A 24,666-nucleotide genomic window follows, 5' to 3' on the forward strand; every position below is an offset into this window, starting at 1 on the left:
CGTGCTTCAGCTGGGCAAGTCAAAACTAACATGACCCTGCACAAGGAAAAGCATCCCTCGCACGAGAAATCACATTCTGCTTATTTACTATATACGAAAACAGTCCCAGATCATTCCTTCCCTAAGGCAACAGGAACATTTTCAGTGTTTCCTTAACCACTGCCACCCTTCAACACTTTCCAGGAAGCAAGCCTTGTTCTCGGGATGGCCCTGGCTGCATGGTCATTAAAGCTGAGATGAAGCTGATGAAGCAAAATGATGAAAGCCTCAACTTTAATGTATTCAGCTGTAATAGGGTTACCAACTGCAAAGTATGGTGCTGTTTAACCTCTCTCTTCTATCAAATATTGACCACACTTAAATCCTTTTGTATATCAAACTTTAGGCCCTGCTTTGGCAAAGAGGTGAGTACAGGATTAGCTTCACGTGCAAGTTACCTTGTTTAAATTAACAAGGCTGTTTGCATGAGTTAAATACATATGTAAGCTGATATAATACTTTTAATTAAAAAGATAGTACACTGTGTTGATACAGTGCTATGTGGGTGGTAGGCATTAAAGAAAAGGCAGATAGCTGAGTTAAACAATTCAGGTAATGAATCAGATCTGCATCAAATGGCAAAAGTTGTGGAAAAACCCCCCTTTTTGTAAGCGTACTTATGCCAGGCCTATATAGGGATCCCTTTAAAATCAGAATCCTTCTGGTGTCATGACACTCGGGTCTGGGCTGGAAATCATCCAAAGGATTTCAGCTCAGGTATGATTCAATTTCTTTAAAAAACTGAGGTTTTTGGAAGGACTGTGGCCACTTCCAGAATGTGGTAAATTAAATCCTTTGTTATCCGTAGACAGACATCACAGGGGTTGCAGCAGTGCAAACCACTCTTCATTTCAGACCTTGTCACTGGATACTTTCCACTTGGGGCGGGTGGATAAAGAACACGATGTGGAGACAGGTGTCTCTTGAGCACTTGGGTCCAAGCACCCAGGCCCTGCTTTTGTTCCTGTTATCTCCAAATCAGGAGGGGCTGTCAGAGAGATGAGGGTTTAGTCCTGTGAGACACACCCACAGTTTTCTCTGGCTTCAAGACAGCAAGTCCTGTCTTTGCTTACTCATTATTTGTGTAAAGGAAAAGAAGTGATTACAACGAAATAAACATCTAAAACATTCTCTCGATAGCAAAAGCAAAAACAAAGGGGGAAAAAATCTGCCTTGCAGAACTCCTTTGCTTAACCGTGCACAGGAATAGAGAGGATATGCAGTGGCACCTGGAGTGGAGAAATACCTTGAAGTTGGCGGTTCACAGCACACACAGCAGTTTCTGGTGACAGCAGATGCTGTGCAAGTCAGGGAAAACTTCTGACAAGTCCCAGAGTTTCCCAACTAGGAGCCCATCTATCGTTAGTCTTCTTCTGAGTACTGGACAACATACCAAAAGGATTAACAGCTTAATTGTAGCTGATTCATAGACAGGGATCTGCATTATTTATTTATTTAGCTATCAGGTTCTTCCTGTTACAGATGGGGGAAACTGAGGCACGGAGCAGTGAAATGACTTGTTCAAATGTTGCCTGTGACAGGGCAGAAGATAGAAGGGGAGTTGCTCAGGTCTTCTTACACCCCTTTATTACTTCTGCGCTGGCTTAACAGAGGAGTTACGGTTTGTTATTTTCATATCCCTGACTTTTCAGGCTGTAATAATATATGAGTACAATCTGTTGCTCACATTTCCCTGATTTTTCTGGCTGTAAAACGAAGTTATTTATACTACAGGTGAAAGTGCTAGTAAGGTTGATTTCACACCCTCATTTCCCTGAATTCTTTCATACTTGCAGGAAGTTATGTGGTGATCAGAGCCAACGCATCGGCCAAACACTTCGCGAGGGTATCATCATTTTGCAGGTTTGCTCCCCTGGTCCCAGGCAGTTTAACCATAAAAACAGGCTATGGTACAGTGGGCCAGACCTGATGCACTACTTTATCAAAGTCTGTTGTTGTTAATCTGCTTTTTATGAATGGCGGGGAAGTGGTGGCCGTATGCAAGGATAAACAGTCGTCGCAGCAGAGATGCTTTGAACTGCTCTGCTCTTTTGGGAAAGAGATTTAAGATAAAGCCCAATCTGGAAAGCATCAGTGATGGTGCACCGAGAGCCGCTGCTCACCCCCCTCCCCCACTCCCCCCCCCCCCCCCCCCCCCCCCCCCAAGTTTCGTACCTTTCCATCCCTTCCTGCCCCGCTCACCCTGGGGCGGGCACCCCTCCTTCCTCCGTGCTCGCCGCGGTCCGGGGGGCCGGGAGGGGACCGGGGGGACGGGGCGGGGGGGAATGCTGGGCGTGTGTTTGGTGTCCCCTCACCCCCCACCGCACAGCTGCCGCGACCCCGCCACATCTGGCCGCCGCCCCGCCTTGCCCCGCCCCGCCGCGGGGCCGCATCTGCCGGCACATCTGGGCGAGCGCGGCCCCTCCCCGCGGGCACATCTGGCGGCCGCGGGGGGCGGCCCTCCGCCCGGGCGGGAGGAGCGGCGGGTCGGCGCAGCCCCGCCGCCGGCCGGGGCGGGCAGAGCCGGCGCAGCGCGGCGGGGAGAGGCGGCCCGATGGGGCGGCCGGCCGGCAGCCTGGCCCCGCTCCGGCTGCTGCTGCTCCTGGCGCTGGGACACGCCTGGACCTACCGGGAGGAGCCACAGGACGGCGACAGGTGGGTGTCGTCCCCCCCCCCCCCGCCGCGGACCCCCGCGCATTTCTCTGCGTTTCCACCCCCCCCATCCCACCACCGCCACCTTCTTTTTTTAATTTTTTTTTTTTTTTTTTAAATAATCCGACTCCCCGCCTTGCAGGGAGGTTTGCTCCGAGAACAAAATCGCCACCACTCGCTACCCCTGCCTGAAGCCCACGGGCGAGCTCACCACCTGCTTCAGGTGAGCGCCGCGGAGAGCGGGGACGCGGGGGGGTGCGCGGAGCTGCGGGACACACGCGTGGCCGCGGCTCGGGGCTCGCAGCCCGCGGGAGGGTGTGTGCGAGGGACACACGCGTGTTGATGTCAGGCGCGGGGACAGCAGCTGTGACATCTGTTTGCCTCCCCCCTGCTCTGTGGTATCCCACCCCGGCGTTTCTACCACCCCACGCACAGGGGAACAGATAAGTTGGTCACATCCCTCTCGTGTTCTGCATCTCCATTGGCAAATGCTGCTGTTGCCCCAGTGAAAGGTTTTAGTAACCCACTGCAAATGCCACCTCAGAGGCATCGCTGGAGAGGGTGTGTGATTGCTGTAACCTGGCCATCAGACGCTGCGAGAGAGGCTTCCTCTGACCTGGATGTCTAGGAGTGCATTGGAGCTATAGCTGCATCAGTTGTAAGATAATCAGTGAGATCAACTGGATTCATGCCACCCAAAAGACGTTTACGTTTAGGTATATGAATCATACTCTCAGAATGAGTAACTTCTCAGCAACCAGCTCTGTGGGAGACTTCATCAGAGGCCTCTCAAATTAAGTCAGATGAATCCAACCCTGAGTTTTCATTTTTTAGCTGTGTATTTGAGAAACATCATCTGTTTTTCAGAAGAATTTTAAAGCTGTTTTAATGATGACAAATGTCCAGAACAGTTGACAGTAGATGTGCTTTTGGAGAAATATACACAAAGTGTGAGCACACATGTAGTCCTTTACTGATGTCCTCTGATTAGTCCCATCCCCACTGATGAGATGCTTTATCTATGTTTCTTGTGAGAGGTTACTTTGTGGAGGCAACTGTGCTCTGCCTGTGTGTGTATGCTTGTGTGTGTCAGGGAGCCACTTATGTATACCAGAAAAATGATAAGGCACATTAATGCTTCTGAAAAGTGTTACAGAGATCGTCCATTTCTTCCCAGAGTGTTTTCTGTTTGGCACAAATACTAGAGAGCTGCAGACGCACGGTGCAGCAGCGTTGTCCCTTGTTCAGGCACGTGGGGCTGGTTCATGCCCTCTGGCAGCCACAGCCACCTGGAAAGGTGTCACACCACTGCCCAGTTCTCAGCAGCAGCATTAGCATCCTTATGGACCCTGGGAAGGGCTCTGCAGGGATTGGAGACCGCCCTTCCCTGCTTCCCTTATCTTCTCTCTCCTCTCCCTGTGAAGGTGAGGCAGAGCCCACTTATAAGCAGCTCTGTAGCATGCAGCACTTTTTGGAGAGAGGCAGGGTGTAGGTTTTGCAGGGAAGGAGAGTACTTGGTTGGACCTGCAGCGTATCTGTGGTTTGGGAGCAGAGCACAGGGGTGAACAAGGTTATGCTAGTGGGGAAGTTACTGAAAGAAAAAAGCCAGGGTAGGAGCTGCATAAAGCAACACACACACGACTGTCCTGCTGGTTACTGCATGTCCCAAAATCTGTCTGAGCAAAGTGGGTCTGCTTTGTATGTAATGGATGAGGACTTCACAGGCTCCACCGGCTGCTGCGGGCCACTGTGCAAAGAAAGCATGACTCTGTCCAGCTGCCAAGTCCCACTTGTACTTTCTTTCATCCTTTCTGAGGTATTTCTGACCTTTGGGCTCTGGTTGTGCAGAGCCCTGCCTCCCTCCCCAGCTCCCCCCCTGCACAATCCCAAGCGGTATTCACCATCCCAAACCAGCACAGACTGTGAATGAGCATTTCCAAAGAGCTGCATTGCACCCTCAGTTGTTCTGGTTCATGTTCTCAAACCTTTTCTGTATCTATGACTGCTAGATCTGCCTTGCTTTAAAAAATTAAAAAGTCAGTTTCCACGTAATCATGTGTTTTCAAGTTCTAACCTTTAAGGTTGGATGAGGAGGGCTCCATCTCCCACCCCGCGAGCTCTCTTTCATGATGTCCGTGTACATGAGAGCAGGGCAGCATCTCCAAAACAGAGGCATGTGGCTCAGCAGAGCAGCTATGCAGGGAGGACATGCCAGTGCTGCGGTGAGCTGCTGGTCCTGCCTCTTGGAGGTTTGCCACGCTCTGACGCGGACCAGCAGCATCACCCACCCGTGATGGTGAACCTTTGGGGAAGAGCAGCATCCCCGTCGCTCCTGGTAGCGAGGTGTGCTTCCAGCAAGCACATGGGATTAACCGTGGCAGAACACGTTTTAATATAAGATTCATTAATATTTTGAGGTTGAGGTGGCTGTTAACAAGATGACAGGAAACTTTGCAAGTGTCAACTAATCCTGTGGTGCCTTGAGGTGGGTTTTGTTTCATGGGACATTCAGGTATTTTAGGATTCAGTTTTCATGTTTGGCATGACAGTGAACATTTGAAAAACTTCAGCTGGACAGAAACTCAGCTGTGGCTTTAAGGAACTTTCACTCCAGGTTTCTGAGAAACTTGATGTTGGTGTTCTAATTTTTATTACAAAATTTCATTTTTTATCTTCCTAGACAGTCTTTTCACAGTATTTCATAATGGCAATAATTATGAATAATACAATAATTTATATACATTGTTAGAGATAGTTTAAAAGGATAGTTAATGTCAGCTGCTAGTTACTATTAGCATACATACCTAATTTCTTTTCTAGGTCAAAGTACCTTTTGTGTAGAAATTAAACTGACAAAAAATTTACCTCATGTCATAACACATCAGGCACGAGGCAACATGCACCACTACTAATGACCTGCTGTACAATTAGTTAAGTAAAAAAACTAAATACATTTGAAGTCAGATGTCAAAATTCCTGACCAAAATTAGTTTCCCAAAGCATAAATTCTTGACTGAAAGCAATTTCATTCTTTTATTCCTCTTGCTGGAATTTTTCAGGAAAATCGGTATGTTTGCAGAGCACTTCAATAAAAATATCATCTTTTCATCACAAAAAATATTTCTTGAATTTTTTTTTTAACCAGATTTACTCATGAATAAAGATGAGCCAAATGGAGGGCCAAGCCAAAAGTGGGGCCAAGTACTGAGAATATATTGGCATTTTTCCCTGTGGTCATAGCAACCTTGTACATAATTAGATGTATTTTTTCTTTTTGAATGTGTGCAGTCTGGCCCTTGGCTTAGTTTGATTTTTATTTTTTTAGATGTTCTCTGTATTTATTTTCATAAGAGTACAGAGGAACAGATGCAAAAAGCAGTGGGGAGCTTGTACAATGTCTTTTCAGTGCAAATCTCATTTAAACTCTTGTATGTAACTGCATAGAGTACCTGGTACTAATGGCCCCATCGTGTAGGTACAGAGAATAAGTTCTGCAGATCTGTTGATAATGTAATGGTCCAGTAAGCCTTTGAGTTCCTACTGTATGCAAAATTCATCAGATTTGATGAAATTTGGGCAGCGTGAGAATATGAGGCCCCAATCACATGTTACTGTCTTCTCCAGCTATTTGAATGTGCTGTTAACCTGTTTCAGATACACTTTTAAACAATTTGTTGGCATGGTAAATTGCATGAACGTTACTGCAGTTTTCTTCAGTGCTTCCAAGTGTGTGTCACTTGCATGTGACAATTCAGTTTGTATATTTTAGCAGCAGTTCTTTTAATTACATTCCTTCATTCATTTTCATTTTAAACAGTGCTACCATACATTGTTTCTGTGGTCCAGAAGGAACATCAGCATCTTGCTTTATCCTGATCGTGTAGTTGTGTTCCCGTTAAGGGGATGGTAGTGATTATGTCACTTGCACGTTCAGGACGCTCAGTGTCTAGTCTGGTACAATTTATTAACTGGAGTTACTCCCTTTTTAAAAACCAGCAAAACTTGATCACCTAATTAACTGCTATATGTTAGAAGAGCGAAATACTATATTCAGTTACAATTCAGAGACTGTAGTGAAAATGATTCAGAAAGACAATATAGAGACTTAACAGAAACATTTGCTAATGGGAAGCTGTTTGCCAGTCACCAGTTGGAGGAAGACTCAAGCCTCAAGAATATTTGTATCCCCTGACTGTGCAAATCTCTTTGTCTACTAGACACTTAAATAATATTGTAAATTGACTTGAAAGAAATAGTTTTGCCCCTTTTCAGAAATTTTTGATAAAAATAAAGGGCTGAATTAAGGAAACCAGCATGAGTGAATCAGACAGATGAAAACTTGAACCTGGATCTGCATAGCCTGGAAAAACAGTTTAGCCATTGCCTTCATGGGCAAAGGGAGTTTGTCTTTTTTTCTTTTATTCAGCTGAAACTATTAGTGTTATTCCCTCTCAACTTGCAAATAAAATTGACTAAATTAGTTGATTAAACTGATGGTTTTAAACAAATAGACTATTGACCTGGTGAGAGAAATTATCCATCTTTCTCTGACATCATGGGAAGCACTCTCTATTTCTTGCATTTTTTGCTGAAAATGAAGTGTGCATGTTCCTCGAAGAACATATTATACCCTAATTCTGTGTGTGTAGTGATGGAGGCCACTCCTGCTCCTTCCTTCTGCAGGACCAGCAGGGAGTAGGAGGTTTAGAATAAGAGTGCTTGGCAGAATAGTCTAGCTAATGAGGGTAAAATCTTTTTAAAGATGAGGCAAATCTTTACAACTTATATCTGCAAACAAGCCCCATGTTGTGGGGCTTAAATCTTGGCATAGAACTTAATCAGTAACGTTTTTGTAGTATTTTGCAAGCAAATGGTCTTTTAGATAGGATGAACATATTTCAGTGTAGGCTGTCAGCTTCTTCATCTGATAATTAGCAGCTACACGTATTTTGCAGAGGCCCTCCCTACATTTCAGGTTTTAAATTTTGCTGTGAAAGATTGCTCTACGCTTCATAACAAAAAGACAATTCAAATGTATTGCGGAAGAGAATGCGTGTATACTTACACCCTACTTAATTCTGATGCTAACCAGAGATCACATGCCTCAAAAAGCATTTCTTTTTACTCTTTTGAATGCTGATATTGCTGGTGGAGCCTAGTATTTTTATAGACTGTATCATTTTGCACATTCTTAAAAGATAAAAGTAATTGCAAGTAAGTTGGATTGTGGCTGTTTCACAAAGAGCAGCACTTTCACTAATATGCCCTTGGGGACCATATGCAATTCCTGGTTCCCAGATACTTGACGAGCAGTTGCAGAGCTTTCCAACAGGAAAAAAATTGCTGTATACAGTTTTGAAGCTTTCAGCTGGAGTAAGCAAGGATGACATTTTGTTGTTTTATCTTCTGACTTTTGTTTTTAGAGATTTCTTTTTTATTGTTGCCATTGTGTTTTCCCTCTGAAGTTTTGCTGACCATTTCAGTTTTAATAGAATTGAAAGAGCTCCAACTGATATAACAGTAAATGCAAGAAATTTATCTGATTAAAGTACTGCTTAATCTCCAGTTGTCTTGCAGAGAAATGCACTCCATGCTGGAATCTGCTGAAAATTTAAGAGAGGATATGATTTTGAATTTTGATTTTAGAAAACTAAACATACACAACAGCTGTAATGCCACCTTTGCCAAAAGAGTTTCTTTACATTTCAGTAAACTAACAAGTCTTCTTTTACACATAGTTCAGTGGTGAAGAGCCACGAGCTGCTAAATCTGTGATCACTCAGGGTAGCATCAACATCTGAAACGTGCCTATGCAGGCTGTGAGCGCTACTGTAAAGAGCTGCAGCAATGCTACTTGGTGATTGGATTGAAAATGAGGAGTGTCAGAACTTTTTAATTATTCACCCTATGAAGAAGCCTGTGAACAAGCACATAGTGTTGGGCCTTTTGAACTCCGTATCAAACCCTCATCATGAAAATGATGTGTTCAGCATCTCTGTGATGTGGTACATCTGTGGAAGGAGTGCTGCTCTCCAAGCCTCACTAGTACCAACTCTACTAATTTGTTGACTAGCATGGTGTTTATGAAGAGATGTAAGAAATGTAAGTGTTCCCCTAGTTCAAAAGTTTTTGTTGTCTGTTTTATATATGCATCTTTAAAAAAATCTTCCTGAAAATTGTCATCACAGGTAGGTTTATGTACATACGAATAAATAAAATTTTGCTTTAGTACACTACTGTTTTACAAAACAGTGTGTGCTACAATGATGCTGACATTTTTCCCAGCTTTCCTAGAATTTTTTCTCACTGTTGCTTTGAAAGTAGCACTTTTAAGTGTCATAGTTCTGACTGCAGTCAGATTTTTGTTTGATTCAATTTCCTTTGCTGTGATTGCCAAGGGAACAGATTGCTTGCAGTTACTGAGACACATTGTGAATATCTGCTGGTTGGGAGTAACACCAGTGCCACACACGTGTCTGTAGGTTTCCATACCGTATTTGGGTGGCCGTGATTTTCTGGGTTACTTTGCTGTCTCAGATGCTAAGGCTAAGGATCTTAATTCTGACTGAATTTCGATAAGGTTTCGATAGGGACACTTGAGATCTCAGCAGATGTGGATGCTGCTGGCATCCTGCAGCAAAACACAGTGCTGCTGTGGGTTTACTGTGCAGTGTCTCCTCTGTACAGCCAGTTCACTCCAAAATGAACCAATATAATTAGTGATCTTCCAGAACGTTGCATAATTACTGTGAGAGGTGCACTGAGGTAGGACGTGTTACAAGCAAAGGATGAGGTCTGGCAAATGGTTGTTCAGGAGTCCAGAAGTTTTTGATGTTCACATCAAAGCAGTTTGGAGAATTTTAAAACTGGCAAGCCAAGAGCTTTATGATAAGTGCCCTCCTTGGTGGTTTGATCAATAATGAAGTCCAGGTGCATTTCATTATGGTTTTCATCTACAGAATATAGGGTTAAATATGAACTGACTTTGCTGGGCATGTCGTCTAGCTCAGAGACTCCAGACAAACAAAATAGTAGCCTCAGGGCCTCCCGTGGCTGATACGAAATACGTAATAAAAATAGGCCGCCAAAGGGAATATGACTTTTGTAATTATCCTAAGTATTGTATATGCTCCCTAAGGTCAAGCTGCTTTGTCCTTAAAAAAGTGATTGCAGTCTCTCTTTCTAACAGCAGGACGTTATTAATACTTGTATTACTGCTCCCATTGTGATAGAGACCCATTGAGCTGGGTTGTTCTGTACTGATGGCAGTCAAGACAGATTGCAGGCAAGACAGAAAAGGCAGGAATGGAAGGATTAAGATACAGAGCAGCAAGGAGGAGAAAGGAGAAAATAAAACAGGCATGGAGCAGGCAGAAAAAAAAAAGAATGTAGACATAAAAAGGGAAAAATTGCAACTTGCTGGTGGTTTGTGTGACAGATACGTGTGTGATAGAAGGGAGGTAATCACTCCCCAAAGAAGTATAATTTAAATGCTTCCAGGCTTCTATTTAAGTAGAACCCAGGAAAACAAAACATCAGCCAAAACCAAACAAAAACACACACGCATGCACCCCAGGGAGGATGCCAGTTCTCCCAACTAGACTTGGAGCTAAGCTACAGGAGCTGATGCATCTTCCCTTGACAGCCTCTCCCCTTCCTTCCTTCCTCAGTTTGGAAAATCTCCCTCCCCCTCTGTACAGTGCAGGCCTATGTGGGGGCAAGAGGAACACCTTACAGATGGATATTTAAATTGCCCATTCAGTCTTTGCTCAGTTCAGATTGCCTTCGTTCATTGTCATAGCACAGAATTACTGGGAAGCAGTTGAACATGAAATATTTAAAGCGCTCGGAAAAATAGAACAGGCTTGCCAGACATCACAGATGAGATGGGACTACCCGTATTCTGCTGTGAAAGCCACTGCCCTGTATGAAGAGCATGTGGGCGACAGGTTTTCTCTGACTTCTTGTGAGACTTCTGCTATGCTTACCTGTTTTTCTGTCATTGCATGCTCAGCAGAGCACTTACTGTGTGTGTGCAACTAGGTCACACAAAGCAGGTATGTGTGAGATACCTGGTGTGGCCCGTACCACTGATTGACAGATCTGCAGAGACACTGTACCTGGAATATATCACATTTCAGATTGTGCTTGCTCTTGTGCAATGCTGGTCATTTGTGGCATGTGCGATTTTGCGTTTCATTGAGATTGTGCTGAATTCTCACAACCTTGAGTTTAATCTTTTGTTTGTGTCTCCACCGCAGTGCCCTGAGTCCTGAGATGACTTTTCTCTCAATGTGTGAGTCATTGCTGAGTGTTCAATATCAGTGTCACTTCAGCTGGAGCTGTTGGGGATGGCAGAGGGCTTGCTTTGTGCTAAGTCAGTGACAGGGAGAAGATCTGCTCTGGACACCTTTGCTTGTGTTGCTTATGTCTCCTACAGACCCATATGGGTCACTCCAGGGCTCCTCTCTTTAAAATTCATGCTTACTAAGAGGCTGAGACATGTGCCTACCATCCAAATAAGCAGAACTGACTTTGATTTACAGTAAAAAAAACTTTCCTCAAATTCTGCTCAGAATTTTTTTCTCTCTGTTGTCCATTTTCTGTTTGCTTGGTTTCAGTTTTCAAACTAATGATGGCTTCTTCTGTAAACTAACAGTAGCAAATGTCACTCTACTGCTCTACTTTGCTGTTTCTTGTATGTTGTTCCAATTGTAAGCAGAAACAATGGAGAGCTGAATCCATACAGTGCTGACTCGTTTTCTTCTTGGCCTTGGAAAAGCAAGCGATTTGTTTGCATCTCCTTGAGGGTAGCTCTGTTTAACAGTCGAAAAGAAAAACAATTTCGCTTGCAGACAGTAATCTCAGAGCTTAGTTTTGTTTGGAAAATCCTTCTCACTTGAAGAGTGTTTTCCATCATGTTGTGTCGATTTCATTGTTGATCGTGGTTCAAAAAATGAAGTATGAGACTGTAAAGCATTTAGCGTACATCCAGCTATTAAAAACATGTACTTCTGGATTTTTTGTTAAACTTAAGTTCTAACCACATCCATTTTAATTGATGATCTGTGCTGGAATTTAAATAAGGTGACATACACAGTGATTGTATTCACTGTATTAATATTACCAGCCATTCAGTAGTAAATGCAAATCAAATAGAATTTTTCTCCTTCCTTTTCAAATGAGCTGGGAGCTAAAGTGTGCATACGCAATGTTTTAAGTGGGAAAGAGAGGCAAAATCAAAGCTATAATCTGAGTTTTTAATTGGATTGTTCTTGGAGAAAGAATAGGCTTATTAGAAATCAAAGGCAAGTTACACTAGAGAGAGAGTTTGGAGAAATATAGGACAATATTCATCCGGGCTAGCAAGTGTGTGACAAACAATAGTCTTTCTATGGAGAAATTAGTGGTGCATAGCTTATGATGTAAAACAGCAGTATTCATGTTGGTTTTATAGTCTCATTACCCTCCCTTGAGGGGGAAGGTTGGCCACCTAGTTCTCTGTAACAAGACATGTAAATCCAAGAAGTTAGATCATACAGTCTGCAAAATGGATGAAGAAATACATGAAGTATTATCATAATATTTTACGAGTAATGGGTAATGCTGACAGTTTAGAAATCTGTGAAAACACACCGAAAAAAGTATGCTCAGAATTCTTTTTGTAAGAGAGAACAAATAACTTTATTGAATGCGTTATTTCCTTGTAAATAACTTCCTGCCCAATGTCTCAGTGGAATGTTAATATCTCTATGATCACATTCAACACATTTAATATATGTTGTAAATCTGACATCTTGCCTATTCAACAAGATGTTATTATCATACTCAATTTTCATTCTAGAGTTTATTATCATAGCTGCACCAAAAAAGCGGTGTCATTTCCTAAACATTGATCTCTGGAATTCTGACAAAACCCCTTAGTTTAGAGATTATTGCCTTTGAGAGTTGAAATGAGTTATAATTCAAACAAAAATAGCCAAAGGGAAAATTATTTAATCTTTGTAATAGCATCTGTGGGAAGAGAAAAAACGAGTGAAAATGGGGTTGAGGGTCTTTGGTAGATCTTAGTGGTTGAGAAGTAGAGAGTGAGAGAGACAGTTGAGGGACCGGGGGTCACTAGAGCTACTGTTTGGTAAATGCTTGATCCTCCTGGGGATATGTGCTTTTAACTGCAGCTGCCTAAGGCAGGAGCAAGGAGCAGTGGCAGACAGAGATGCTGGCAGTCTGGGCTGGTCTCTGCCCACTGCTTGAAAATCAGTAACATGATGAACCCATCTGTGGTTGGTCTGCTGATCTGCATGATGGCCCAGTCAGTCTACAGGCAGGCGTTGCCTCAGACTGTGACTCTTGTGGTGCCTCAGATGTTGGCTTCTTGATATGTTACATAATATGCTGCTTATATGGAAAACAGTATATTTGCTTAGGCAGATGCGGAAAGATTGTTTTGATGTGTGTTTGAATTTTAAAAACTCATTAGGTTTTTTGTGTTTGTTTTGTTTTTCCTGAAGAAAGTGTATGTGTACTCCACCGGACTTCCTGCTCCCAGGAGGCTACAAATGCATATCCAGAGAGCAGTTAGTGAAACTGCTTTAAGTTTCACAACTGAGAGATGAGGAGCCTATAGCAAATGGGTCATTGTTTTCTTTTTTGGAATTTTCATGGAAAAATTCTCATTTCAAGCTTTTCTGATTTTATAAATGCAGAAACACAAAATGGAATGTGATTAAAAATGGAGAACATGGGATACATTTTTATTCTACCTTGACCTGCTTGCCCTCTAGCTTGCCTAATGGCAAAACAGAAGATGCTAAGATGTTACCTCTGAGTGTGTTTTCCTGCCCACTCTCACCCTTCAGTTCCCTACATTTCTTTCTTCCAGACAAAACCCAGTAAATTAGAGATGAGTGAGGGAGACAGGGGACAACCTGACACTTCCCAGTTTTCAGACCTTTCTGTTAAGAGTCCGCTTTAGGAGTCCAGGCTCAGTCTGTTCTCTCTGTATATGACCAATGGGGGAAAGGGAAAGAGTTATCCTTCAGGCCAAGTTAACATGTCCTATTTCCTCTTAGTTTTAAAACTTCTTAAAGAGAAATTAAAAGTTCAGTGTGATCCAACCTCAGTGAAGAGCTTTACCCACAGAAGTTTTATGAAGACAGACCTGTGTTCCTGGCATCTCTGAGTTCAAAGTAGATTCAGAGTGCATTCAAATCTTCTCCTTGTATCTGATCTTAAATTAGGTCCTTTTCCTGCAGAAATTTATCTGTGTGGCACCGAAGCTCAAGAAAACTACTTGGCATGCACAAATGTGTTTGTAAGACTGGTCCCTTCTTGATTATTCTTAGAAGCTCACCTGTGTTAAAGAATGGCTCTTGGTCCCCTGCACAGACATCAAAGATGCTGTATGAAAAGATTTGCAGAGGGTTGCATTTCCGTAGCTCTACTGACTGCCCTGGATCCATACCAAAGTGCGTCAGTTTGGGAATTCTTCTTGATAATTCTTCTTTGCATTCCATGAAAAAAAAGAACGCAAAAAGTTGTTAAAGCAGATTGAATGCATTTTACCAAAGAAGCAAGTTCTCTGCTTGACTTTTCAAGCAGAATTTATTGGCTGGAGTCTTGTTTGTGCTGGTTGTGGTCCTCTCACTGACCCATATTTGAGTTGCAGTTTTACTGAGTGGGCCTGGAAGGCTCCTTGACGGTGCCCCTCCAAATTTACATCAGTGGGAGCACTCTGATCCTGGGAGGACGTTGTTTAAGCTTAGGATAGACTTGCCAGGAGTTGAGTTGTAGTTCTAGATCCTGGGCTAAATTTCTGTGCTCCTCAAGCAGCCAAATCATGCGAAATTCTGCCTTCAGTTACCCACTAAGGTTTACTATGGGATGTCATTATTAGCTACTTCTCCAGCTATAAAATTGAGAAAAAAGCCTAATTTATGCCTCACAGAAAAAAGAACTTGATAGCTTACACTGAAGATGTAATGTTCCTGTTATAGCAAAGAAGACCACCATAAATTGAATCTTCAAAGAACTTGCTAGAGTTTGTTTACTTATGGTGATTTGCTCTCATTCCAGTTCAACAAAATGCTACTGTTTGAGATAAGAAAAAATGGTCCTTTTTTAAAATATATTTTTTCATATCCACTGAGAGACAAATTAGATTTTTGTGATGTTTTCTTATGTTGCAAAAATATCCAGAATATTTCCACAGTGGGAGTAAGCTAATGGTACATCACTGGAACATCTCCAGTGAAAATAGCTGTGGTGGAGTGAAAAGAACTGCAGAAAACAAGTAGTCAGGAGTAAGAATGGCTAACATGTACATATATATTTATTTACACATCCTTGTTTGCAATATGGGCTGCTGGATATTTTTAAGTACCAGGAAGAAGAGTCTTCAGACATTTTCATTGACCTTACAGCCATTACAGTTATAAGTTGTTCCAATGAAAAGAAAATTGTTCCAAGAAATTTTCCTTAAGGAGTTGACAAAGATTTAATGCAGGACAAATATATTTTCAGGATGAAATAGAGAGGAAACTTTCCTGTGTTCAGATTCTGCTTAACTGTGTATTAGGGCTGAAGACCCTGGCTGTATTCCATATTGTCCAACTTGTTGCTTTTCTCTGTAGGGCTTCTCTTTTGGATGAAAGAACCAAACAAATATAACAATCATTTTATTAAATGGCATCTTGACCTTGCTTCTTGGAAATATAATGGCCCAGAGGATGAAAAATTACAGCAAGTGTTTATTACTGAAATCCAGTCTCAGTTGTGAGAAATTAACTGTTTCAAAAGATTCAATATCCTGCTTGCTACAGTGGGATGCACATGGAAAAAAACTGCAGAGCAACACTGGAGAACTTGAAAAGTCCATGTAATGTCTCGCTCCCAAGGCATGCGATTGGTGGGATGTGGGAAATGCTTGAGAACATGAGTTTCAGAAGTGGGTCTAATCAAATGCTACTGTCCCTGATTGCCCTGTTAGCTAAACAGGGATGCTGTGGAGAAGACTTGGACCATGAATCCTTACATCATCCCAAGCTGCCTGGTGATAATGGCAGAGAAAACCAGAGGCTTCCAAAATTTGTGTTTGGAAGTCAAGTGTCAAACAGCTGGGTATCAATATCTGAATGAAAAGCTACTTTGTTCCTTAAAACTGTAGTTCCTAAGCCCATTTATATAACATGAAAAAATCTGGTTTTGAGGAAGGCTTCTTTGGAGGAGCAGGTTCTTGATAAATACAGAAATGGCTAAACTGCTGGCTTTACATAAGTTCAAGCTTTTCTTTGTTACTGGAGACAAAATGAAGTTTTTTGAAGATACTTTTCCATTTTTTGCCCCATAGCAGGAAGACATTCCCCATTCAGAAGACTCCCTGAAACCTTTCGTGATATCTTTATGAAGTGTAACTGTTAGTTTCTTGGAGAGAATAATTTTTTTGTGCCCTTCTTACTGAAGTATGAGTTTTACAAGTAAATGAAAGAATTTTTTTTATTATTTGGTAGCAGCTGTAAAAATGACAAGACACATAGAGCATGGCAGCTTATTTGCCTGCTTCACTCAGACTAGATGCACTATTTTAAAAGACTTTGAGAGGCACAGACACCTACTGCTTTTTGCTTGCATGGTTTATAGTAAGCCATTATTGTTTCTGTTTACAAATATTTTTTTTATGTCCATCTTAAAAAGTAAATTTTCCACAATGTACCTTTGTGTTAAATGCTCCAAGGTAGTTCATATGTTACAGTTGGATTGTCAGTCATTCCCTTTGTAAAGTCAGTGTTTAAATGGAGGATTAGCCTTGGAGCCCTTAATTTTTCCTTTTATAGCATATAGCTGAAAATCAAAAGGAAGTTATTTATAAACTTAGCACCTCAGCTGTTGAAGTTAGGAAGGTTCTGGCATTGTCTTAGCTGTCTGTAATGTCAGGGCATGAATTCCGTTGGAAGAGGTTTAGGTGCAGATATGACAGCATATACACATAAAAATGCTATATAAATTACTGTCTCATCCAAGACAGCAGGAATACCCCGTGTTTGTTTTCTAGTGTCTGAACAAAAAAGAGTAAAAACCTGTTTTGTAGCACCAGTGCAAATTGGATGTAGCTCCATTGGCTTTGATTGAGCTTCTCTAGATTTATGCTGCTTTAAGTGATGGTGAAAATGAGATTCAGCCCCTGGAATTCAGCTTTCTGAAATGTCTCCCAGTTCCCTTCAGGATGACGTAATTTGATTGTATTTTACAAGGAATTGTCTAACTCAGCAGTTGTTGCATATAAGCATTTAAGTTCTGGGGTTTTTAGCACTTTTCTGTCTCACCATAGATTTTTAAAGTTATTTTTGGTTGTGGGTAATACAGAATTTAAAAAAAAAAAAACAACAAAAAAACCAAAAAACAAACCCAAAAACACCAACCAACAAAAACCAACAAACCAAAGCTTGTTTCTTGCATAGTTTGGATAGTCAGCAGTTCTGGGCTGCTTGTAAATAAAGATGTGTCATTTTTAAAATGTTGGAAATTGTCAATGGACTGGTGTATCTTCACTAGAAAGTATAAGCAGGCCTTTGTATTTATAGCCCTGTCTTGTCAAGATCAGCATAAGTTTATTCTCAGCCCTGTGATGCCCCAAGGGATATCCGTTCAGATGCTTCACTCCATCAGTTTTGGTAGGAGTCGAATGCCTACGTATTATCTGAGGACCTGTGCTCAAGTAAAGGTGTATGGAATAAAAGATTAGTAAGGATGGTTAATTCCTGTATATGCTAGCACTTTGTAACTTACTGACATGAAAAATAATTTTAAAAAAACAGATTACAAATCTAATTTTAAAATATGATCAAGTCTGTGTTCAATATCTTTGACAAGCCAGGTAGGATGATGCTCTGTATTTCCTCACCCTCAGAGCACTCTCCTAGTTCTTCTCTGAATTCTCCTACATTTATCACATTCCTGAACTGCAGAGAGCAGAAAAGACGCTTAATTTTAAGGTTATGTGCACTGCTTCCAAATGCCAAGGCAGAACATACTCTCTCTTTCCCCTTCTTGATTATCCAAGAGTCTCAGCAGTGGTTTTGATTATGGGGCTCCATTTTTTCCTTCCTAGATGTATGACTTCAACTCACACAGTTCTGTACAGATAGCTGCAAAGTTGCCTCAAAGTTTTCTTTTTTATTTGCTTGCAAATATTTTAGCTTTGTTAAACAGTGCTGCAAGTAAGCAGAGAGATGGAAAACACTTCAGCCTTATCAGGAGTCTGGGGAGAATGTGTAAGTCTGCCAAAGCAGGAATTGGATATGCCCAGAAGGGACAAGCCTCTGCCAGCACCAGGACATGGCGGGATTACTCTGTCCTCACCACAGTCCCTAGTAGTGTGCTGTGTGACATGGTACCATGGGGGTGAGTCTGAGAGGAAATTAAAGACATGGATCTGATCACAAATGCAAAGATGCACAGATTTTGAACAGAAAGTTAATCCTGGACCATTTTCATTCTGGGGTGTGTGGAGTTGGAAATGCAGAGATGCAGGATGAGCATCCCCGAAACCCCATCTGCCACGGTGGGAAAGAGGCAAAACCTTGTTAACTAAATAAGGGGAAAATTATGTCTTTGAAAACTCTGGGCTTCTTGCTAGAATTCAAAGAGAAACTGAGGCAGGGTTTCCCCTGGGGCATCCAGAACTGTGAGGAAGTGCTCTGAAATGCCCTTTGTTCAGCAGTCTGAGAAGAGCCAAGGGGTGTGCATCTCAGGGGAGAAAACTGCTTTTTCTGTCTGCTTTAGAGATGTTCACTCTAGTCAGACTTTCTCCAGTGTTTTCCTAGAGGGATATATGCAATCGCTGGAATGTTTGTGCTTTTCTAACACTCTTGCTTGGTGGATCATCACCTCTGGTACTTAGATGTTTGGGAATAAGAGAAAATAAATAGTGGCCAAAACTTGGCAGGAATTGATCCGTAACAGGGATTGCCTAAACCCTTTGCTGTTCCATGTATCATTTAAAGAGGCAGCTTGTTGTAGGTAAAATAAATTTATCTGGCCCTGTGGAAGTACTGGGGCAATTGTCTCTATGGTGCTGGAGAGGCTCATCAGCTGGCCAAGGCACAAGAGGAAAGGTCTGGTTACGGGACAGCCTGGAACTGGAAATGAGAAAGGCAAGTGTGGTGTCACAGCATATGCAGTGAAGTGTTTTCAGTAGTGGTAGAAACTTCTAATACTACTGTGCAAACCCTTGGCAAGACCTCAGCTGGAATAGCCTGTGCAATTCTAGTTGTTAACTTGCAAGGATGAGGAGTCACACCTATGACAGAGCTTTCAGAAACAGGGACAACCCATGTGATGGGAAGAGGGAAGTGGTTTAGAGATGGAAAGAAGCAACATCCCTCTTGGAAAGGTACAAGCTGGTCCTAAATTAAAAGTTATATAGCTATTTGAGTGATGTTGAGTACCAAGCTTTAAGACATTGGTCTTGTTAGGCATAGTGCCATATTCATGTGAAAATCAGCTTCTGGATTTGGAACTAGTTTGCACTGGGAAGTCTGGACATGGTGATGAGGCCTTGCAGGCATCTATATGCAAGGTCGTAACTGGGCAAAGTTGTCTTCCCTCTGCTGCGTAGCTCAGACGCGCTCACTAGCTTGCAAAACTGCACGCGGAGTAATTTTCTTCCTTACAGAATCACAGAATTATCTAGGTTGGAACAGACCTTGAAGATCATCCAGTCCAACCATCAACCCAACATTAACAGTTCCCAACTCCACCATATCCCTCAGCGCTAAGTCGACCCAACTCTTAAACACCCCCAGGGATGGGGACTCCACCACCTCCCTGGGCAGCCCATTCCAACACCTAACTACCCGTTCTGTAAAGAAATGCTTCCTAATACCCAGTCTAAACCTTCCCTGGTGCAACTTGAGGCCATTCCCTCTTGTCCTATTGCTTGTTACTTGGTTAAAGAGGCTCATCCCCAGCTCTCTGCAACCTCCTTTCAGGTAGTTGTAGAGGGCGATGAGGTCTCCCCTCAGCCTCCTCTTCTCCAGACTAAACAACCCCAGTTCCCTCAGCCACTCCTCGTACGACCTGTGCTCCAGACCCTTCACCAGCTTCGTTGCCCTTCTCTGGACACACTCGAGTAATTCAATGTCCTTTTTGTAGTGAGGGGCCCAAAACTGAACACAGGAATCGAGGTGCGGCCTCCCCAGTGCCGAGTACAGGGGTAAGATCACTTCCCTGTCCCTGCTGGCCACGCTATTTCTGATACAAGCCAGGATGCCATTGGGCTTCTTGGCCACCTGGGCACACTGCTGGCTCCTGTTCAGCCAGCTGTCAATCAACACCCCCAGGTCCCTCTCTGACTGGCAGCTCTCCAGCCACTCCTCCCCAAGCCTGTAGCGCTGCTGGGGGTTGTTGTGGCCCAAGTGCAGCACCCGCCATTTGGCCTTATTGAAACTCCTACAGTTGGCCTCAGCCCATTGCTCCAGCCTGTCCAGGTCTCTCTGCAGAGCCTCCCTACCCTCGAGCAGATCAACACTCCCACCCAACTTGGTGTCATCTGCAAACTTACTGAGGGTGCACTCGATCCCCTCGTCTAGAACATCAATAAAGATGTTAAACAGGAGTGGCCCCAAAACCGAGCCCTGGGGGACACCACTCATGACCAGCCGCCAACCGTATTTAACTCCGTTCACCACAACTCTGTGGGCCCGGCCATCCAGCCAGTTTTTTATCCAGCGAAGCGTGTGCCCATCCAAGCCGTGAGCAGCCAGTTTTGCCAGGAGAATGCTGTGGGAAACGGTATTACATATGTCATGTAACCAACTTTCTAGTTGGCTAAGCTGAGCCAGTGTATTCCCAGGTCACGTGGGAAGTGCTAGTGTCAACCTCACGTCTGACAAACCAGCAGTCCCCATGTTGTGGTCACGGTTACTCCGGCCTGGAGGTGTTTGGGGTGTTAGGGACACCAGCTCTAACCTTCACACTTGCACTAGTGCCTCTGGTTTTACCACTGGTGACTTCTGCAGGCTGGAAATCCTCCGTCTTAGAAATCATGGCCTGGTGCCCTAGAATCAGGTGCTCCTTCCTCTCTGGCATTTTGGCTGGGCTTTTAGCTTTGTTATTGAAAGAGGTGAACGTGGGAAATCTTATCTCTTGTCTGAATGACTTCCATAGCTGTACTCAACATCCTGTGATGGTGCTGTCTCTTTATGAATGTCTCCTTTGTCATTGTTAACAGGGAACAAATATCCCTGGAAACAAACAAAACAAGGAAATATAGAAGATACTTGCTATAAAACAGAATTGTGTTTAAATTGAAGGTCTTCCCAAGGAACTTACTAATCTACGCTTAGAGCAGAGCATGCTTTGTCTAGCCCTGAATGTTGACTTTTCCTTCTGAATCCTAGCGGGATAATGTAGGGCTTTTTAAATGTCAGAGTCTCTTTCATGGACCTAAATCATGATAAGTCTCTTGTACAGAATGATTTAGAAGTTGAAATTGAGTTAAAGCTTTAATGGCAGGAACGTGCATGAATTCTTGAAAAATTAGGTTTTTAATTAGTTAACAGTATTTTATTGTAGTCATTTCTGAGGGTGGAGAAAAATGTTTGAGTATGCTTTTCTCAGTACCTGATCCACAGATCTGAGCATCAATCATGTAGTATCTCCAGGGATACAGTTTTGGGGAATAGCTGATGGTGTTGTTCAAAAAACAGAACTTTTGCTCTTTATGAAATTGATCCAAGTGGTGGTTTTGGGATTAGATGTCTCAAGACACATGTAAAAAGAGAACTTTTTGCATGCATGCTGCCTGCTTAAATCTAATCCAGAGGCTGCTGGTATGCAGGTTGGGATATCTTGGCTTTGCTTTCTTTCGTTAGGAGAGTGAAGAGGTGAGTTGTCTTGTTTAGGTGACTTTCACAGATGCTTGTTAGTGAATAGTAACAGAGCAAAGACTTGACCTGGAGGTTGACTCTTCGGTGACCCTTAAAGTTGGAGTAACTGAGAAGGCAGCAGTTGCACCAATAAAATCTTCAAATGAGCTGAGGGCTGAGAAAAGGGAGATTGTTGCTTATAAGAAGAACTGAACTGATGCCAGCAGAAAGCTGATACAGCAGCGACATGAGCGATATTATCTCCCCAACAGACGTGACTGTGTTCCAGAGGCTGCAAGGTCAGACCTCGAGTTTGCTTAAGGCCACGAGAAGACAAAATACATCCTTTCTATACTACTGTAAACAGGGATTCGAAACAGGATAATTAGCATTATTAGAATGAGCTCTCTGCTTCGTGGAACTCCTCCATGTATTTCTTAGCCAATAAGAACAGAAGAGTCTTTGAAAAAGTAATTTCTACCAAGTCTGAAGTGACTCAATGGCCAGAAAAAAAGAGGCTGTGCCTGTAATTTCTGCCATGTGTAGAAATGCTCAACCTAGATGATTATTACCATGAGTAGGATCTTACTATGGAATGAGGATTTACAGGATGAAGTCAAGGCAAACACGCACTTAACTTCCAACCCAATATTCAGAGCTGTTTCCTCCTGACCTTCTGTATTTAAGGGTCATTACCACAAATAGCAGAGGTTTTGGGGCAGATTCTGCCCTTTTTATTATTTTTCAAGTCCTTGAGACATGAGTGAAGGACAGCTCAATCATGAGTCACAGCAGCAGACCATCTCCAAAGGCATTCTGAATGCTTAATGGGAAGAAGCCCAAGCTTGCCAAATATATGAGAGTTACTGACACATTTAGTCCTAGACACGGTCATGAACACCTCTTTAGAAATAGCCACAACACAAGTTGGTGACTAACTGCGAGGTGGGCTCAGGGGTACTGGAAAATAATTTTAGAGTAATGCAGTTGCATGGCTACTTGATTTAGGCATGTGCTGTAACAGTTCTGTAACTTCATATATAAAACAAACAGAATAGAAAAAAAACAAGTAAACAGTACCAACAACTTTTTCCAGATCCTGATGAAATTTTCAAGTGAAATGTAATACTCTTGTCAGTTTAACAACCTAACAACCAGGAGGTAAAATGAGCTAGATGAAACATTTTACAGAAAAGTAAACTAGTGAATTTTAGCTCATGGGGTGTTTTTGTTTGCATGCTTATTTTTCAAAAAAATTAGGATGTTGACATGATGAAGTTACTTGCTGTGGGTCAGTGTGTTCCCAAATGCAATATTGAACTAAAGCAAATCCCATGCCTAAACTACCTGAGTTTTGACAGGGACTGTCCCTGGAGCTTGTGGGGATACCTCAGTGCCACTGAGGAGCCAGCCCATCTTTTCAGATGGATTAGGTGGCTGGAAACACTTCCCACAGTTGTATCCTGTCTCATCCTCCAATTTCACTTTTTTTTTTTTTCCATCTTCTTTCCCAGTATATGTTTTTGTGGCACCTAACAAAGGAAGCTAGAAATAAGCCAAATGTTTTTGATGTAATTACTTGTTAAAGGCTAAGAGCTGTGTCTAGTTCAGGATTTGAAAGTACAGTTCCAGTTCTAAAGCCAATAACTGTATCTCATGCTGTTATTTTGGCAGGGATCTCCAGAAGGGGTACAATTTAGCAAAAATGGGTGGAGATCTCAAGAAACATTGACTTGGAAAAGTCTGAAATGACCAAATACTATGGGAGAGATTTGAAGAACACAATTATCTCTAATCTCTTGAGAAGTATCAGAAGTAAGGTTTTCTCAGGCAATGTACGATCGCCTGTATCTATCAACTGAAATGAAAATCCGAATATAAAATCAAGTTTGGGAAGCACTTTGTAGAATCTGACAATGCCTGATATCTGTAATTTATACCTGGGTTACAGGAAGATGTGATACAGTATTTTAAGCTGTGACAGCTGTAAGCTTGCTATAATTTTTAAAAAAAAGATAAAGTGAGGAAACAGCTGTAATTTTAGTGGGTTTTAGGATCTCTGTTTCACTTGCCTTGAATGTGATCTTAATGCACACTGCAGAATGAAATCAGCACAGGAAACTCTATGCTCGAAATAGAAACTGGGTACGTTTTCTTAAATCCCCAAGCAATGCAGGATTTTGGGGGAAAGAGATCGCTCCATTGTTAGCTGGTATAAAAATTGCTTTTTCCTCCAATATAGATTAGTTTTTACCATCTCACAATCTAGTCCACATAGAAGGTGTTTAGATACTCATACAGCATTTGTTCATTTGTTGAGTTGGGGTGGGTTTTTTTCCCCAAACTGGGCTGGTATTTTTAATTTCTGTTACATAGCACTGGTGAAATAAAGGAAGCGCCACAGAAACCCTGAGGACACAACTGGTGGGTGTTTCATGTTCAGGGGAAGCCAGAGGAGCTGTAAATCCTATAAGGAGGACACCGTGAACACAGTAACCTGTATTTTGAGGAAAGCTGTCCTGAGCCTCCCTAAATAAAACCTCTGGTCTGGGTGTGCAGAGCCCACTCGTCGTCCTTACATCCTTCTGCATGTTTCCCATGGGAAGGTGCCGTGGGCTGTTAGCAAGGGTGCGTGGTGGGGGCTGGATGCATCTCATTGAGGACACTATTTTTTATTTCTCAAGCAACAAGTCTGAACCATATCTGTGCCTGATAATAGCAGCCAGCTTCTGCTGATATCAGCGTCTCCCATCAACTGGCGTTAAAACTGCCTGGGTGGGGAAGATATGGGTAGGAGGTTACGTTAAGTGCCCACGATAACAGTGATCTGTTTCGAGGAACAAAGTGATGTTTACTGTTGGATAAAAACCTAAATTGCTTGCGTTTTCACTGACATTTTGCCAGTGGTGTTTCAGAGCTCAGACCACACAAGGAAAATGGTGTTCCAGGATATATTGCCTCCTTAAAGAGAGACTCTGGGACTATGACCTAATGTTTATAATTGTAAGAGTTATTGAGAGTCAATTGAAAATGCAAAATTCCCAAGTGATTGCATTTATCACTTGTGTGATTAGCATGCTTGTGGAGTATAAACAGCTGAACAAATCCA

The 24,666-nt window shown here is 42.5% G+C and overlaps 1 protein-coding gene across 1 annotated transcript in view; it reads left to right on the forward strand.

The window, feature by feature from the left end:
• Positions 1-2,586: 2,586 nt before the first annotated feature.
• CCBE1 (collagen and calcium binding EGF domains 1) overlaps positions 2,587-24,666 on the forward strand; it is a 102,135-nt gene continuing 80,055 nt past the window's right edge. Inside the window, exons 1-2 of the mRNA XM_074813276.1 lie at positions 2,587-2,694; positions 2,834-2,914. Of these exons, the coding sequence (XP_074669377.1) occupies positions 2,594-2,694; positions 2,834-2,914 (182 nt within the window). The 5' untranslated portion in view covers positions 2,587-2,593. The remainder of the gene's footprint in view (positions 2,695-2,833; positions 2,915-24,666) is intronic.

The sequence above is a fragment of the Strix aluco genome, chromosome Z (genome assembly GCF_031877795.1).
Source record: "Strix aluco isolate bStrAlu1 chromosome Z, bStrAlu1.hap1, whole genome shotgun sequence".
NCBI classification, from domain to species: domain Eukaryota; kingdom Metazoa; phylum Chordata; class Aves; order Strigiformes; family Strigidae; genus Strix; species Strix aluco.